The sequence below is a fragment of the Balaenoptera acutorostrata genome, chromosome 15 (assembly GCF_949987535.1).
Source record: "Balaenoptera acutorostrata chromosome 15, mBalAcu1.1, whole genome shotgun sequence".
Taxonomy (NCBI): domain Eukaryota; kingdom Metazoa; phylum Chordata; class Mammalia; order Artiodactyla; family Balaenopteridae; genus Balaenoptera; species Balaenoptera acutorostrata.
In genome coordinates this window covers 35,916,402-35,934,129 of record NC_080078.1, presented here as the reverse complement: position 1 = coordinate 35,934,129, position 17,728 = coordinate 35,916,402, and the positions used below count along the sequence as shown (strand labels likewise).

The following is a 17,728-nucleotide window of genomic DNA, read 5'->3' as shown; positions in this document are numbered from 1 at the left end:
GGGCTCTAGAGCGCAGGCTCAGTAGTTGTGGCACACAGGCTTAGTTGCTCCGAGGCATGTGGGATCTTCCCAGACCAGGGTTAGAACATGTGTCCCCTGCATTGGCAGGCGGATTCTTAACCACTGTGCCACCAGGGAAGTCCCTGTCCAATTTTCTTTTACTTTGAAGTTTTCAACATGCCCTGCAACAGTTACCTAGCTTGAATTTAACAGCATTTGCTTTGTTTTTATTGTATTTATTTATTTTACTCATAACAGCTTTATTGAGGTATCAATCGTGTGCCGTACAACTCATTCTTTGTAAACCTATGATCTGGCGATTTTTAGTAAACTTATAGAATTGTGCAACCATCACCACAATCAGTTTTAGATATTTCCATCATAAAAGTTTCCTTGCCTTATGCCTGTTTGCAGGCAGTCTCTGCTGTCACCTTCACCCCTACCCCATCACTGATCTGCTTTGTGTCGTTAAAATTTGCCCTTTCTGGACATTTCATATAACTGGAATCATACAGCATGTAGTCTTTTTTTGTGTCTGGCTTCTTTCACTTAGCATTGTTTTTGAGGTTCATCCATATATTGTACTTTACTGTATGGTTATAGTACATTTTGTTTATCTTTTCACCAGTTAACGAACACTTGGGGTGTTTCCACCTTTTGGCTATTATGAATAACGCCGCTGAACGTTTGTTTGGTGTGTTCAGTTCTCTTTAGTATACACCTAGAAGTGGAATTGTTGGGTCATATGTTTAACCTTTTGAGGAACTGCCAGACTGTTTTCCATAATGGCTGCACCAATTTACATTTATTCCCAGCAGCAGTGTATGTGGGTTCCAAATTCTCAGCATCCTTGTCAACACTTATTATTGCCTACCTTTTTAATTATAGTCATCCTAGTGGGTGTGAAGTGGTATCTCACTGTGGTTTTGATTTGCATTTTCCTGATGACTGATGATGTTGAGCATCTTTTCATGTGCTTATTGGCCGTTATATGTCGTGTGTGTGTGTGTGTGTGTGTGTGTGTGTGTGTGTGTGTGTGTGTTGGAGGGTTGGCTCTTTTAGTCTTATTCACTTTTTAAAAGTTGGATTGTCTTCTTTTTGAGTTGTAAGAGTTCTTTATGGATTCTGGATACAGTGATACAATTCATTTATCAGCTCTGTGATTTGCAAATATTTTCTTGCAGTCTGTGGTTTGTCTTTTCATTTTCTTAATGGTGTCTTTTGAGGAGCAAAATTTTAAGTTTTGGTGAAGTTTGATTTATCATTTTTCTTTTTTTTTTTTTTGGCCACGCCACGTGGCTTGTGGGATCTTAGTTCCCCAACCAGGGATTGAAGCCGGGCCCTTGGAAGTGAAAGCGCGGAGTCCTAACCACTGGCCCACCAGGGAATTCCCTATCAATTTTTTTGATGGTTAATGTTTTTGGAGTTATATCTAAAAGATCTTTGGGTCTTCCCTGGTGGCGCAGTGGTAGAGAATCTGCCTGCTAATGCAGGGGACACGGGTTTGAGCCCTGGTCTGGGAAGATCCCACATGCCGCAGAGCAACTAGGCCTGTGAGCTACAACTACTGAGCCTGCGCATCTGGAGCCTGTGCTCCGCAACAAGAGAGGCCGCGATAGTGAGAGGCCCGCGCACCGCGATGAAGAGTGGCCCCCGCTTGCCGCAGCTAGAGAAAGCCCTCGCACAGAAACGAAGACCCAACACAGCCAAAAATAAATATAAAAATAAATAAATAAATAAAAAGATTACTGTAAAAGATCTTTGCCTACCTCAAGGTCACAAAGATTTTCTCCTATTTTTTTTTCTTGAAGTTTTATAGTTTTAGCTCATACATTAAGTCTTGTGATCCATTTTGAGTTAATTTTTTAATGTATGGTTTGAGGTAAAGATTTAGGGTTTTGTGTTTTTTTCTGCTTATGGATAGTCAGTTATTTCAACATCATTTGATGAAAAGACTATTCTTTTCCCATCACATTGCCATTTTACCTTCGTTAGAGATCAGCTGACCATAAATGTGAGGGTTTATTTCTGCACTCCACTGCCCTGCAGTCCCTTGCCCCGATCACACGGCTGGCTGGTCCCCAGCCAGGGGTCACGGCAGGCGTTAGGACACCTCAGTCAAGTTCTTAAAGAGAAGGTTGCAGGGCTTCCCTGGTGGCGCAGTGGTTGAGAATCCGCCTGCTAATGCAGGGGACACGGGTTCGAGCCCTGGTCTGGGAGGATCCCACATGCCGCGGAGCAACTAGGCCCATGAGCCACAACTATTTAGCCCGCGCGTCTGGAGCCTGTGCTCCGCAACAAGAGAGGCCACGATAGTGAGAGGCCCGCGCACCGCGATGAAGAGTGGCCCCCGCCCGCCACAACTGGAGAAAGCCCTCGAACAGAAACGAAGACCCAACACAGCCAAAAATAAATATAAATAAATAAATAAATTTATTAAAAAAAAAAAAGAGAGAAGGTTGCAGACGGAAGCCCGGGGCACAGTAGGTCCCCACAGCAGTGCCTGGTCGTTGTTGGCGGCCATGGTTGGTTGTTCCTCCTTCTGCATTACTATTGTTACTCATGTGTCTTAAAGCCATGTGGGCTGCCCTGCCCTGGTGTTTGAGGGAGGTCATGGTAGGGACAGGTCACCCAAGAGAAACGTCCGGAAGGGCAATCAGACATGTGATCCACTAACCCTGGAGGTGTGGGTGAACTATGCCCCAGACCTAAAGCTTTTGTATATCGGGTGCGTGTACTTTCAGAGCATTTTTACCTCCTTTATCTCACTTGAACTTTGCCATGTTCTCGTGACACTAGACTTTTGTCCTCTTTGGCAGAGGAACTAGAAATCAGGCTGATTTTGTCTCCCAGCACCTGGGCCTGCACACGGTAGGTGTTTAATAAATGCTTGTGCAGCAGGCCTTGCGGAAAACAACCCCCCTCTCCCTAGTGTACAAGCTGCTCAGACTGGGCTGCATCTTATCCCCTGGGGTGTCAGGCGGGGGTCCGGGGACTCCTGGGCCTGCCGCCACGCGGTGAGGGGCCTGAGGTGTGTGCCAGGAGACTTTGGTGTGTACTTTTGTGTTGGTGGCAGTCTAGAGATGTCTGCTCATGAGTGCTGCCACGTGTGTTGGGTTTGCCCTTTCTGAAGTGGGGCCTTGCCGACTCTGGTTAATTGGTGCCTGAAGGAAAGAACCGAGGCAGGTGTTGTAAGATGAGGGAGGACTTTTTGTGTCACCGAGGGCGTCCTCTGTCACTGGGGACATTCTGGGTCCCTGGGCCCCATCACTGTCCCGAGGCAGTGAGCTTGTGCTCCGAGCCCCAGGGTCAGTGTCAGAGGGGTGGGGTGTGGGGAAGGGGCTCCACCTGCACACGGGGGTTTCACCTTCGTGCTCCGAGTCCTGCACCATCATCGCCAGCATCGTGCCACCTGTGCCCGTTCACAGAGCAGAACTAGTTCTGTGCTTCTGCTCACATGAACTCGGTTTGGATTTTATCGTTGTAAGAGCTGTATAAATAAGCTGTATTTTCGGAAGTTCAGTAGTTACATTTTAGGTAAAAACAACAACAGCAAAACAGCAGAAACAAAAACCCTTTAAGTTGGCCATGGCGGGTGGGCATCTGAGGACCTGTCTCCCTGAAGGAGAAGCCAGTTGCTTAGGTTTAGAAGCCTTCGGTGGGCACTTGGGCCCTGTGGCCACTGGGGCTGAGGTTTGCTGTGTCACCTGCCCTCGGGGTTTTGAGCACCCGGAGGTCCCTGCATCCTTCGCCCGGCTCCTGGGCTTTGCTGCAGTCTCCTGTTGGTCAGTGGAAGAAGCCGGGCTTGTGCTGGTTAGGCTGGCCAGCTGGATGGCAGGCCTTTCATCTGGTACCGGGAGGTTGGTCGTGGCGCGGAGGGCCCAGCTGCCTAGCGTCAAAGGGGGGTGTGCGCACGTGTTTTCATCCTCACGGTTGGGGTGGCCTTTGCTGTGCTGACAACACACCCTTCCACCAGCAGGGTGGGCACAGGCGGAGCTTAGCTCAGCACTGTGAGTGTGAGCCCGCCTCAAGGGGTCTTCAGCCCCCACCCGCCTGCAGAGCCGAGGCGGAGCACTGGATTCAGAGTCCAGCGGCCCCACGCCAGTGACTTGCCCTGTGGCCTTGAGCCGGTCACTTGCTCCCGGGCCCCTTTCAGTTGTGACTCTGTGAGTCCACGGGAGCTGGCGGGGAGGGACCAAGCCCTGGTCCAGCCGAGCCTGTGTTTTTCAGGGGCCTGGCAGTTTCCTGGGCACGTCCTGCACTTCCTGGATGACCCCGCGAGCAGTGACCACTGCTGCCTGCCTCACCTCCCAAGTCCGGTGCCAGCGGCCAGACACTGGCACGGGGCCACGTCCAGTGGGCGTTAACCATGTGTGTTTCCGTGTGCTCAGGTACAGCCATCAGGCCTCACGTTTCTGTGTTGTCCTGTAAAACGCAGGGCAGTGGTGCCACACATGCCACCCACACAGCGTCGGACTCAGGCTCAGTGAATAACAGTGGACTTGTTCAGTTCTGCCAACTGTCCCCGCGTCTGCCCAGCTCCCCAGAGCTGGGGAGCCAGGCCCAGCCGCCGCCTGGCCCGCGCCCCTGCTGTTTGCAGACAAGCCAGTGGTGTGGAGCAGCATGGGGGGGTGGCACTCGCTGTCTAGAAATCATGGCCGGCTCTCTCCGAGCTGGGAGGGGAGGGGGAGGCTTGGGAACGACTGACACGGGAACATCTGTCCACCCCTGTGTGTGCAGTGCTTGCAAAGAACCCATTTTCTCATCCTTTCATCCTACTCAGCGTTGGCTTGGTTCTGGGCGCCCGGCACCCGCAGAGCAGGCCTTCCGGGGGGTCCACTGTTCTGATAACTGCCGCATTCTGTTACCCGGGTCTCCTGCCCCTGTGATAGCCCTGAGTGACCAGCTGCCCGCAGTGCTTTAGGGGGGAACCAAAAGAAGGAATTGTATTCAGTTCAGTGCTGTAGAAAACGTGTGGTGTATGCACGCACGTATGTACATGTACAGCCAAACTGTAACATATTGAGGAGACGTACAGGTCAGGAGCTTCCGCTTGATGAACCATCACCAGGTGGGCGTGCTGAAGGAATAGAAGAGTAGCAGCCCCCAAAGCCCCCGGTGCCCCTCCCCAATCTCTGCCCCTTCCTCCCTGGGAGGCCCCCTCTGGACTCCAGTGGAGGTGAGTTTTGCCTGTTTCTGAACTTGGTATGAACGGAAGTGGATGCTCTTGGCTGCACGTCGGGTGGTGAGAGGGTGGACGCCGTCAGTGGGGCGGCAGTCGGTTTCCTGTCTCTGCTGCGTGACATCCCAGTGTCTGCCGGTGCTACCGTGTGTTCATCCACGAGCTCACATGGAGGGCGCTCGGGGAGTTTCCGGTTTGGGCTCTCATGAATGATGCTGGGTGGACACTCTTGTGACTGGCTTTGGTTCCCAGGAGTCTGATTTCTTTGGGTCCATTTTTTTTTTCACTTTTAAAAGTAATTGGTAAATTCCACCTAACAATGACCATTTTACCCGTTTTAAGTGTGCAGTTCAGAGGCATTAAGTACATTTACACTGCTGTGTAGCCATCCGCACCATCATCCCCATAAGTCTTCCTCTTGTGAAACTGAAACTCTGTCCCCATTAAACAATAACTCCCATTGCCCTCTCCCCCAGCCCCTGGCAGCCACCACTGTACTTTCTGTGTCTCGTCTTGACAATCCCAGATACCCATCTCTTTGGGTCTGTTTTCATACCTGGCAGTGGGTCTGGCACCCTCGGGTGTGCGTGTGCGGAGTCCACAGCTTTTACAATGTTGTGGCGGGTTGAGCCCATTCACGCTCCCACCAGCAGAGCGTGAGTTCCAGGGGCTCTGTGTTCTCACCAGTGCTGGCTGGTGTCGTGTGTGTGTGTGTGTGTGTGTGTGTGTGTGTGTGTGTGTGTGTGCGCGCGTGCGCGCTATTCTGTTGCTTTTCTCTTTAATATTAGCCATGGATGTCTTGTGGTAGTTTTTTTTTGTTTTTTGGTTTTTTTTAATTTTTTAAATTAATTTATTTTTATTTTTGGCTGCGTTGGGTCTGGTGCTGTGCACGGGCTTTCTCTAGTTGCGGTGAGCGGGGGCTACTCTTCGTTGTGGTGCACGGGCTTCGCATTGCGGAGGCTTCTCTTGTTGCAGAGCACGGGCTCTAGGCATGCGGGCTTCAGTAGTTGTGGCACACGGGCTCAGTAGTTGTGGCACACGGGCTTAGCTGCTCCGCAGCATGTGGGATCTTCCCAGACCAGGGCTCAAACCCGTGTCTCCTGCATTGGTAGGCAGATTCCTAACCACTGCACCACCAGGGAAGTCCTTGTGGTAGTTTTAATTTATTTTTCCCAGATGACCAGTGAGGCTGGGCACCTTTTTGTGTGTAAATTGTCATTCATTTCTCTTCCTCTTTTTGTGAGGTCTTTTGCATTTTTTTAAAAAAAATATTGGATTGTCTCTCTTGTCTCACCTACTTGCAGGAGTGCTTTCCTAAGTACTTTTTATTACATTTTGAATTCTTTGGCGATTGACTGTCCGTGGCATTTATGCCAACTCTCTTAGGCAGAAATGGAATGCACTGCAGCCTGGTGGGTAGCGTCTCTAGAACCCAGGATGTGGAACCAAGCACCGGAAGCCAGGAGAAGCAGAACACAGAGCCCCGTCCTCTCCGGCCTCAGTGTCATGCTGCTGTGACAGGCATAGAGCTGACTTCACCCACCGGAGGCCCTCAAGGACCGAGTCCTGTGGTCTTGGGTCCAGTTCCCGGGGTCGGGGGGAGGGGAATGTGGGGATGGCCCAGCACAGTCTGGTGTTCGCTGCGGCCAACCAGCCGTGTCCAGGGGCTGGGAGCTGTGTGTTCTGGTGGCAGCTGGGGCCCACCTCTGTGTGTGGTGGAGGCCGTGTCCAGAAAAGGGGTGAAGCTGGGGAGGACCCCTTCCCCCAAAAGAGGCGGCTGCAGCACCTTCCAGGAACTCAGCAAAGCAGAGTCCTTGCTTGATCAGAGCTGTTCTCAGCTCACTCTGCTTCCCTCCATGGGAGGGGAAGGGGTGCAAGCTTTTTACTTGCTGTGTCCACTCTGGTAAGGCTTTCACACGGCAGGGAGGTTTTTCAGGTGTCTTGTCACCTGTGTAATGCTCCTTTGCATAATCGGCTCCTTTTATCCTTAGGGCATCCCCAGCAGCCCTCTGTCTGTAGTCTGCAGCTGGTGGTGTTCACCAAGGCCTCGTGTTACAGATGGGGACACTGAGGCCCAGAGAGGTTGGGCTGCGCTGAGTCCCCCAGCCTGAGTGTGGGGAGCAGAGAAGCTATTCTGTGCAATGTGTGAACGCGACCCAGGGGAATCGCTGAGCTGCGTGATTACGGTGGGTGGGCCCCAGGGGTTGGTCTCCGTACACTGTTTGAGAACAGCCTCTTAGCCCAAGGGGCTGTCTCTCACCTGGCGGGGTGATCTCATGGGCCTGGAGATGCTTCCCGAGATCAGCCCTCTCTGAGGGCAGTGACATCCTGATCCCTGTTGGTCAGGCCCACCTGGGGCTTAGTGGCAGCGGATGTCAGGAAGCTGGTAACCGGGAATATCTGTGCTGTGGTAAAATGAGAAGAATTTTTGGCCAGTGGAATCAATGAACTGTTCCCAGACTTCTCACCTTCCCCGCTCCCCTCCACCCAAGTGGGAATGACTACGGAGGCAGCTGAGTGAAGCCACACCCAGTGCCCAGGTTCCAGGGCCACCTGTGTTTCTTAGAAGGGGGCCCCAGGGTGTCTTTGTCAATATCACGGTTTACCCGGCAGGGGTATCGTGATTTGTAATAAGAAATACAAATTTGGTCTTCATCCGTTTCTGGCACAGAACTCCTCAAACCCTTGGAATTTCCTAAGGGATGAGTGATAAAGTGAAATGGGTGTCTTTTGATATTCTTAACAGATCCCTTTCAACCACACCTGAGTTTATACTAATGAGGTGACTTTTGGAAAGCACCTGAGGATGGGGGCTAGTTGCCGGTGGAGCCAGCCATGAGCTTAGAGGGCTGGAGATTGAGATGATGGCCAGTGGCCAATGATGTAATCGGTCTTATCTATGTAATGAAGCCTCCACAAAGACTCAGAGGGGCCAGGTTTGGAGTGCTTCTCAGTTGGTGAACAATGTGGAGGTGCTGGGAGGGTGGCACACTCAGAGGGCATGGAATCTCCGCAGCCCTTCCCACGTGCCTTGCCCTGTGCATCCCTTCCATCCGGTTGTTCCTGAGTTGTATCCTTTTGTAATAAACTGATAATCTAGTAAGTGAACTGTTTTCCTGAGTTCTGTGAGACACTCTAACAAATTAATTGGACCCGAGAAGGGGGTCCTGGGAACTTTGATTTATAGCTGGTGGGTCAGAAGCATAGGGGATCACCTGAACTTGTGATTGGCGTCTGAAGTGGGGTAGGGGTTTGCAGTCGTATGGGCTGAGCCCTTATCTTGTGGGATTTGACAGTGTCAACTGTGTCCAGGTACATGGTGTCAGGATTGAACTAAGTTTGTAGGCCACCCGGGCAGTGTTGGATGAGAATTGGAAAATTGCCTGGTGGGTTGAAAACACTGGCTGGGCTGGCATCGTTGAGTACGCAGCTCTGGGTCAGCATGGGTTGTCAATGAGGACGCCACTGGTAGTGTGGCTCGAGCAGTTCCTTGATCTCTCTGTTCCTCAGTTTCCATGACTGTCACATAGGAATAAAGGTGTCATTCATCCACCTTCATTGGGCTCCTGCTGTGTCCAGGCCAGGGTGGTGATTACTGGGCTTGTCGGGATCAACACCATGCAGAGAGTTGGGCAAAGGCCTGCCAGGAGGGCACGGGAGGCCTCCGGGGAGTTGCAAGGCCGGAGCAGCCCATTGGGCCAGAGGGGATGGAGAGAGCTCTGGGGTCCGGGACATGGGCGGGGAGATGGTGTGGTGGGGTGGGCAGTGCAGAGCAGAATAAGAGTCTGCTGCAGAGTGATGAGCCGGAGCCTAGCCCGTGGGTTGAGCGAGGCCTGTTTGCCCTTGGGGATAACATCAGTGTTCCTGGTCCAGAGTGTCTGGAGTGTGGGGGGCGGAGCCTGGGTTACCTGAAAATGCGCTAGAAAGGGCACTGGGATCCCATGTTCCCGAGACAGACGGTCCTTGGGCCTCGTGGGGCTCCTGGGGATGTGGGCATCCCATCTCCAAGATGCACAGTCCTGCTCTTGGGTCGAGGAGAGGTGAGGGTCGTCTGCGTGGGGGTCCCTCCGTGTTCTGCATGCTGGAGATGCTGAGCAAAGGCCTCTCTGAGCACATGGAGGTCTGAGCAATGCACAGGGTGAGCCAAGGACAGTTGGGGTGTGAAAGTGTGGGCAGAGGATCAGCCCGCAGAGACCTCGAGGCCAGAGGCACTGCTGTGTAGGAAGGACTTGGAAGGAAGGTGGGCCGCTGCTGAGACTGGAGGTGGGAGGTGAGGGGCTCAGGCCTGTGAGCCCCTGAGGAGTCGGGGTGCAGGTGGGAGCTCTGAAGGGGTCCCGGGTTGTGTGCAGACATCCCATTTGCATTTTAAGGGACCACCTGGAACGGCGTCTAGTCTGAGGATGCCCTGCTGCAGGAGCTCTGCCTCTGACGATGTCTCTTCACTCAGATCTCGGGGGAAACCAGGAGTTGATGAAGCCATGGAGCTGCCCTGTGGCTGTGGTGGTCGTAGTGGTGGCTGTCCCCACAGGGATGCTGGGTGGCACCTGTCCTGCCCAGCTTCTTTCTGTTGTGGGTGTTTCAGAGGTTGGGAGATTTGGGTGAATCAGGCAGAATCACCTCCCGAAGGCCCCACCTCCTAACACCATCACATTGGGGCTTAGGTTTCAACATGTGAATTTTGGGGGACACGAACATTCACTCTATAGCAGGGTTCCAGACTCTGGTCTCTTGATAAACTCAGGTTTTAATAGAACTCTGGGGCTTCCCTGGTGGCGCAGTGGTTAAGAATCCACCTGCCAATGCAGGGGACACGGGTTCGAGCCCTGGTCCAGGAAGATCCCACATGCCGCAGAGAAACTAAGCCCATGCACCACAACTACTGAGCCCGCATGCCACAACTACTGAAGCCCGTGCACCTAGAGCCCATGCTCTGCAACGAGAAGCCACCGCAATGAAAAGCCGGTGCACCGCAATGAAGAGTAGCCCCTGCTCGCCACAACTAGAGAAAAGCCCACGTGCAGTAATGAAGACCCAACGCAGACAAAAATAAAAATAAATAATAAATAAATAAATTTATTAAAAAAAAATAGAACTCTGGGTGCAGAGCCAGTGTTCTTGGGGAGAACATTGAGGGCATGGTTTACTGTTCCCTCTCTCTCCCCGCCTCCTCGGAGATTCCTATCTGTTTGGCGTGGATCCTGCCTGACCCTTTCTTTCCCCTAGAGTCCATCTGTGCTCTCTGTGCTGACCAACACTTTGCCTTTTGACTCTGATCCCAGGGAGATCTTTGCGTGTCCTGGCACCTGGCTCTTTAGCAGGGTTAGTTCATTTAAGCAACTAGAATGTTTCCAGTTTTCGGTTGTAAATGATGATCGTCACACGCATGCGCACAGCTAGACGTGTAAAAGTGGAACACACAGAACAGAAAGGAACCCCAGAAGTCCGCTGGGCTCGCTCTGTGGCCCGTGAGGAAGGGGCAGCACCTCTCTGCCTCCACCTCCACAGGCCGTCACAGAAACAGCCTTGATTTTCCTCATCCTGGGAGATGATGAACACGTGTCTGCTTTACACCTGACTTGTCCTTCCACGCCTGACATATGTAAAGGAAAACAGCCGCGTTGAGGGGACGCTGGGAGCCTCCCGGGAAGGGCACTCTTAGTCTTTGTTTTGGTGGCTGTTCATCTGTTTGTCATCCAGGTCACTGGGACACCCATAAGTAGGGCAGAGTCTGAATCCCTCGGGCAGAGAGGAGGTGAGCTGTCTGAGCCCAAGTGTCCCTTGGCTGCGACAGCAGAGAGGGGACAGAGGCATGGATTTGTTTTAACCATAATTTTAAAAAACTAAAGTATAGTTGATGTAACAAATAACAAATGCTGGAGGTGGGTGTGGAGAAGTGGGAACCCTCCTGCACTGTTGCTGGGAATGTAAATTGGTCCAGCTACTATGGAAAGCAGTATGGAGGGTCCTTAAACAACTAAAAATAGAAATGCCATATGATCCAGTGATCCCACTGCTGGGCATATATCCAGAGAAAACTCTAATTTGAAAAGATACATGCACCCCAGTGTTCATAGCGGCACTATTTACAATACCCAAGACATGGAAGCAACCTGTCTATTGACAGATGAATGGATAAAGAAGGTGTGGTACATATATATAGCCATAAAAAAAGAATGAAGTAATGCCATTTGCAGCAACATGGATGGACCTAGAGATTATCATATTAAGTGAGGTATAAAAGCAAATACTAATTATCACTTACATGTGGAATCTAAAATATGACACAAATGAACTTATCTACGAAACAGAAACAGACTTACAGACATAGAAAACAAACTTATGGTTACCAAAGGGGAAATTGGTGGGGGGGATAAATCAAGAGTTTGGGATTGGCAAATGCAAGCTAATGTGTATAAAACAGAAAAACAACAAGGTCCTACTGTATAGCACAGGGAACTATATTCAATATCTTGTAATAAACTATAATGGAAAAGGGAAAAATAAGACGGGTGAAAGCAAAAAATATATATGTATTTATAAATATATAGATAGTTGATATACAATGTTATGTTAGTTTTGTACTGTTGATACATAGTGATTTGACACTTGCATACATTATGACAAGTCTAGTAACCATCTGTTCCTGTGCAAAGTTATTACGATATTATTGACCGTATTCCTTATGCTGTACATTACGTCACCATGACTTATTTATTTTATAAGTGGAGGTTTGTACCTCTTAATCCTCTTCACATATTTCACTCAGCCCCCTCCCTCTGCCAACCACCTGTTGTTCTCTATATCTCTGAGTCTGGTTTTGTTTTGTTTGTTTGGTTTTGTGTTTTAGATTCCACACAAGTGAGTTCACGTGGTATTTGTCTTTCTCTGACTCATTTCACTTAGCATACCCTCTAGGTCCATTCATGTTGTTGCAAATTGCAAGATTTCATTTTATTTATGGTCCAGTACTATTCCACACTATATATATATATATATCTCACATCTTCTTTATCCATTCATCTACTGACAACACTTAGGTTGCCTCCACACCTTGGCTATTATAAATAATGCCGCAGTGAACATCGGGATGCATGTATCTTTTTGGATTAGTGTTTTTGTTTCCTTTGGGTAAATACCCAGAAGTGGGATGGCTAGATCATATGGCAGTTCTATTTTTAATTTTTTGAGGAACTCGCATACTAGCCATAAAGTTTGAGGATGGCTCCTCTGAGGCCCTGGAGTACTGGGGTGGGTTGTGCCAGGTAGCTGGGGCTTCTAGGTCAAAATCAGGACCCGTGTCCTCTGGCAGGCCCTCTGGAAAGATTTCACAATTGAGACGCCCTTCTCATGTGGCTCATTATGTGTGACCGGCAGTGACACCACTGACTGCCGTCCCCTGTCTGTCCCCTGTGCTGTGGTACAGGGAGGTGCCCAGCATGGGATTGAGACATACAGTGGGGCTTCCCTGGTGGCACAGTGGTTAAGAGTCCGCCTGCCAGGGTGGGGGACGCAGTTCGAGCCCTGGTCTGGGAGGATCCCACATGCCACGGAGCACCTAGGCCCGTGCGCCACAACTGCTGTGTCTGCGCTCTGGACCCGCGAGCCACAACTACCGAGGCCTGCGCCTGGAGCCCGTGCTCCGCAACAGGAGAGGCTACCACAATGAGAAACCGCTCTGCGGCAAAGAGTAGCCACAGCTCGCCGCAACTAAAGAAAGCCCATGTGCAGCAGCGAAGACCCAATGCAGCCAAGAATAAATAAATAAATAAATAAGTAAAAAAAAAAAAAAGCCACACGGTGGGCTTGGTGTCGCCAGGTTTGAGCCGTAGCTCCATCACTAGCTTTCCCACATGGAAAGTGGGGGCAGGTTCCATCCCCTCTCAATGGGTTCCGTGGGGAACCCAGGCTAGGGCACTGACTCGGGGACATGGAAGAAGAGCCTGGGGGCTGTGGGGGTGGTTTCTCTTCTCTTCCCATCTCCAGGTCTTCCTTTTTGTTTCTCCCCCTCGGTTGTCTTGTCTTTCTCTTTCCCTCTCTCCTCTTCATAGCTCTGCCTGCTCCTCTTGGTTCCAAAGTGTGCACACACAGATGCACATGCATGCACACAACACATGTACACCGTATACATGTGTACATGACAGATGCATGCACACACAAGCACAACACATGCATGCATGTGCACACACACCTACACACACACACCACGCACATTTAGATATGCACACACCTATCCACACGTATACGTATGCATGATACACCTGTACACACACACACCACGCACATTTAGATATGCACACACCTATCCACACATATACGTATGCATGATACACCTGTACACACACACAGGCACACACCTGGGAGCTGCTGCCAGTTCCCTAGGATGCACATTCCTCCTTTAAAAGTTCCTTTTGTTAAAATGTGAGCACTTAGGGCTTCCCTGGTGGCGCCGTGGTTAAGAATCCGCCTGCCAATGCAGGGGACACGGGTTCGAGCCCTGGTCCGGGAAGATCCCACATGCCGCGGAGCAATTAAGCCCGTGAGCCACAACTACTGAGCCCACGTGCCACAACTACTGGAGCCCGTGCACCTAGAGCCAGTGCTCCACAGCAAAGAGAAGCCACTGCAATGAGAAGCCTATGCACCGCAACGAAGAGTAGCCCCCGTTAACCGCAACTAGAGAAAGCTCGCATGCAGCAACGAAGACCCAACACAACCAATAAATAAATAAATAAAAATAAATAAATTTTTAAAAAGTATGAGCATTTAAAAACATACAGGAAAATACAGAGAGTAATATAGGGAATGCCCTCCATTCAGAGTCCACAGTTAACATTTTTCATATTGTGGACTCAGGCATGTCCTCCCCACGTTGGTTTCTTCCTCCTCCAAGTGTGGGGTCCCACCATCTGCGCTGCGGGGCTGCGTTGTGATGTTTTCACGTCCTCCATGTTTGAGTTGTGTTGGTTCTGCACCTGCTCTGTGCTGGTACTTGGAGACCCCGCTTCCTCCTTTACCTGACGTTTGGTTCCATCCTGTCACTGCCACGGTGTGTTGGACCATTTCCTTATCGAGCATGTGAGGTGTTTCCAACTTTTTATGCTTGAAAGTCTTTTATTGGTCCCTATATTGTATGCAACCAAAATATGTACATAAATTGAAATTAGAATCTTAAAAGGGAGAATTTTTCTCCTGGTTTGAGTGGCCATTACAAATATCCAGTTGGTCAAAACATCACAAATATTACAGTTTTTATAAATAACAAACGTAAATACTAAAAAAAAAAAAAAATTGAACATATATCTCTTAAGTCAGTGGATAGGCTGCTTTCCCCCCAGTTAATTCAGGGAGTCACAGTCGAATAGAACCTGTTGCTGGAATGAGACGTGCCACTGCGGCCCTGACTTGTCACAGAGCCTAGCGCATGTGACTTTGCTTGTCGGCTGTGCTGTGTGCCACTGTCACGGCCTAATCACAGTCCTGGCGGACCAGGTGGCTCCGGGCTGGCTGCCCCCGGAGCTCCCAGCTGACACCCCTCTCACCTGCCCTGTGATTCGGGCTCAAGGTTGGGTGGGCCACAGGCCCACCTGTCCAGAGACAGGTCCAGAGACCTCCTGTGCCCCACCCCAATAGGGCCAGTGTGGGAACAACCACCTTTTTAAAGCCTTTTGCACATTAAAATCCACTGATGCTCTCGGTGCGGTAGACGGGACTGAGTGCAAATCCCAGGTGATTTTGGAAGGGCCCAGGTGCTTCCCTGCATCACACTTAGTCTTTTTATTCTGATAAGTGCACCACGAGTGGTTCATGTTCAGTGAAAAGATCTAACATGGAGCAGAACGTCTGGGCTTTTGTCCACGCCGCACCTGCTCCCAACTGACTTCTTGGCAGCTTTTTGAGTGCGTCCTTTTGACCATTCTCTGTGTACTCACAACTTGCGTTATGCACGCCTAAGTGTGTGCAGTTACCTCTCAAAAGGGGTTTTGGAATGCATCCAACAAATATTCCGTGACCATTTTTCTGCGTCAGTATCCAGGTCTGTTTGACGCTCTTTAGCAGCTATTATATGGTGTTCCATAAAATCAGGAGTATTGTATTTATTTAACTAGTCACCACTTTATTCTTTTTCTCTCACTGCAGTTGGCTCTGTCTGGTTCCTGGTCCACACGTGGGTTGGGGCTACGCCCTGGCCTGATATGTCCTGGCTACGTTCCCTGCAGTCAAGAGCCACCAGGCTGGACTCCTGGTTCTGGGCCTCCCAGCCTAGGCAGCCAAGGCTGTGTCCCGCGTAACTGGGGTTGTGGTTCTCAGGAAGGGCACACAGATCCATGCAGGGCGCCCACCAAAGCTCAAGGGGCCCAGAATTCCCTCTGGTCCACAGAATTCACAGGGCCCTCTGGTTACCTGGCCTTTCTCTGTGCCAGAGAGAAACGGGGGACAGTGGGCAAGTATCAGATCAGGAAGCCTGGGGGAGGCGGTACTTCTAGTGTTTCCCCAGCAAGGCTGTGAGCTCAGTTCTTTGAAGCTGACCCATGTCCGATGCCTTGTAGCCATCTATTTTTACAAGAAACGTGAATTTAGTGCCTAAGTGTGCCAGGGACGTATAACCTCAGTCCTCGTGGAGGGGAGTCAGATAGAAGTGAAATAACTCAGGTCCACACAGGTTTACACTGTGGCCAGTACTGAGGTGAAAAAGTACTCAGGGCTCGGATTTGGGGTGGGGAGGCTGATTTAGTCTGGGGGTCAGAGAAAGTGTATTCGTTTCCTATGGCTGCTGTAACGAAGTGCCAGAAACTGGGTGATTTAAAACAACAGAATTTATTCTCACAGTTCTGGAGGCCAGAAGTCCAGAATCGAGGTGTCCACAGGGTTGGTTCGCTCTGAGGCCTCTAGGGGAGGCTCCTTCCCACCTCTCCCAGCTTCTGGAGGCTCGAGGCACTCCTTGATTGTAGCCGCGTCACTCCAGTCTCTGCCTCTGTTGTCAGACAGCTTTCTTCCCTTTGTGTGTGTGTGTGTCCACATCTCCCTCTTTCTCTTATGGAGAGACCGGTCACTGGGTTTAGGGGCCCCCATCCAGTCTGACCTCCTGTTAACTGGATTCCATCTGCAAGGTCCCTATTTCCATACAAGGTCACATGCACAGGTGCCACGGGTGAGGACTGGGACATGTCCTTGTAGGGGACGCAATTCAACCTGCTGCAGAAGGAAGTGATATTGGAGCGGGGGCCTGGATGAGTCCAGGAGTGGGGAGGAGAGGCCCCGGAGAGGGGCAGGTACAGAGGTGGGGTGGGCCAGGTGGAGGGGCTGAGGCTGTGTCTGGAGCTGGCCTTTCTCAGGCTGAGCTTCTCGGCCATGAGATGCTCCCATTGGGCTGTATTGAGCCTCATCATCTACAGTTGTGTTTCCTTTTTTAACCAGGAAACTACTTTGCCTCCCACTTTTTCATGGGAGGTGAGAAATTCGACACCCCCCACCCTGAAGGTTACCTCTTTGGAGAGAACATGGATCTGAACTTCCTGGGCAATCGCCCGGTCCAGGTGGGTCTCGGTGGGGCTGGGCACATGGGCAGTGGTGGCAAGGCCCCTGGCTGCGAGCAGGCACCTGCACCGAGTCTCCCCAAACGAGGCGGAGGTGCCATCTGGATGTGTGCATGTGATGTGTGCGTGAGGCCTGTCCCCCCTTAGAGGCCGGATGGCTGAGGGTTGGTCCCTGGGGTACAGGGCAGCTGCTACTGAACCCGGTGCATCCAGGCTGTGGGGCTGAGGAAGGCTCTGGATTTCATCCCAGGCCTCTTGGATGATTGTCTTTAAAAAGAGAAAAGAACGTCCACATTCCATAGAGCAGTGGGCAAGAGATGTGATCCAAAGCGGAAACGCAAACGGCCAGGACCGTTTTTTACAAGTTCGCCCTCACTAGTCACCAGAGGAGTGCACTTCATACACTGCTGTCCCTTTGTTCAACGCACATTTGGCACCTGCTGTGTACCTAGGGACTCTTCCAGGGGCTGGAAGCGGAGGACAGACCCTGCCCTGTTTAGTATGTGGGGTGCAGGCAATAAAGAAGGGAATGCTTGATGGCTGGAGACTAAAGAGAGAGAGAGAGAGCTGTGGGGGATTGCTGAGCAGGGGCCTGGGTTTTGCATCTTGAGATAATGGTCCCCTGCCTGGCCAAGGGCCCAGGCAGGAGGCCCTCTCTCTCAGGAGACACTGGACTCTGTCCCCTAAGGCTGCTGAGTCCTGGGCCTGGTGGGGGTGGTATTCCCTGGACCAGGGGTCTCCAGGCTGTTTTAGCTGTAGAGCAGCTGGTTGACATGAAGTCTTGGTCCTTTAACTGGCCTGGGGCTCAGAGTGCTGGTCCCCCACCCGTGGGGCCAGTGGGGCTTCCACGTTGTACTGAGCTGCCCACCCTCCCAAGTTTGTGACAGCAGGAGCAGAACCTGCCTTCCACGTCTTTGTAGCCTTGGCTCAGACCCAGGGCCTGGCTCTGCAGGCTGCCTGTAGATCTGTTGTCTTGTGTCACTTTCTCCTTGAGACCATCGTAGAGTCACCT

General features: G+C 51.2%; 1 protein-coding gene across 5 annotated transcripts in view; it reads left to right on the top strand.

The window, feature by feature from the left end:
* Window positions 1-17,728, top strand: part of MGRN1 (mahogunin ring finger 1) — a 65,454-nt gene that overhangs the window by 8,471 nt on the left and 39,255 nt on the right. For all 5 annotated transcript variants that reach the window (XM_057528590.1, XM_057528588.1, XM_057528591.1 and 2 more), the window contains one exon: window positions 16,598-16,716. In XM_057528590.1, the coding sequence (XP_057384573.1) occupies window positions 16,598-16,716 (119 nt within the window). The remainder of the gene's footprint in view (window positions 1-16,597; window positions 16,717-17,728) is intronic.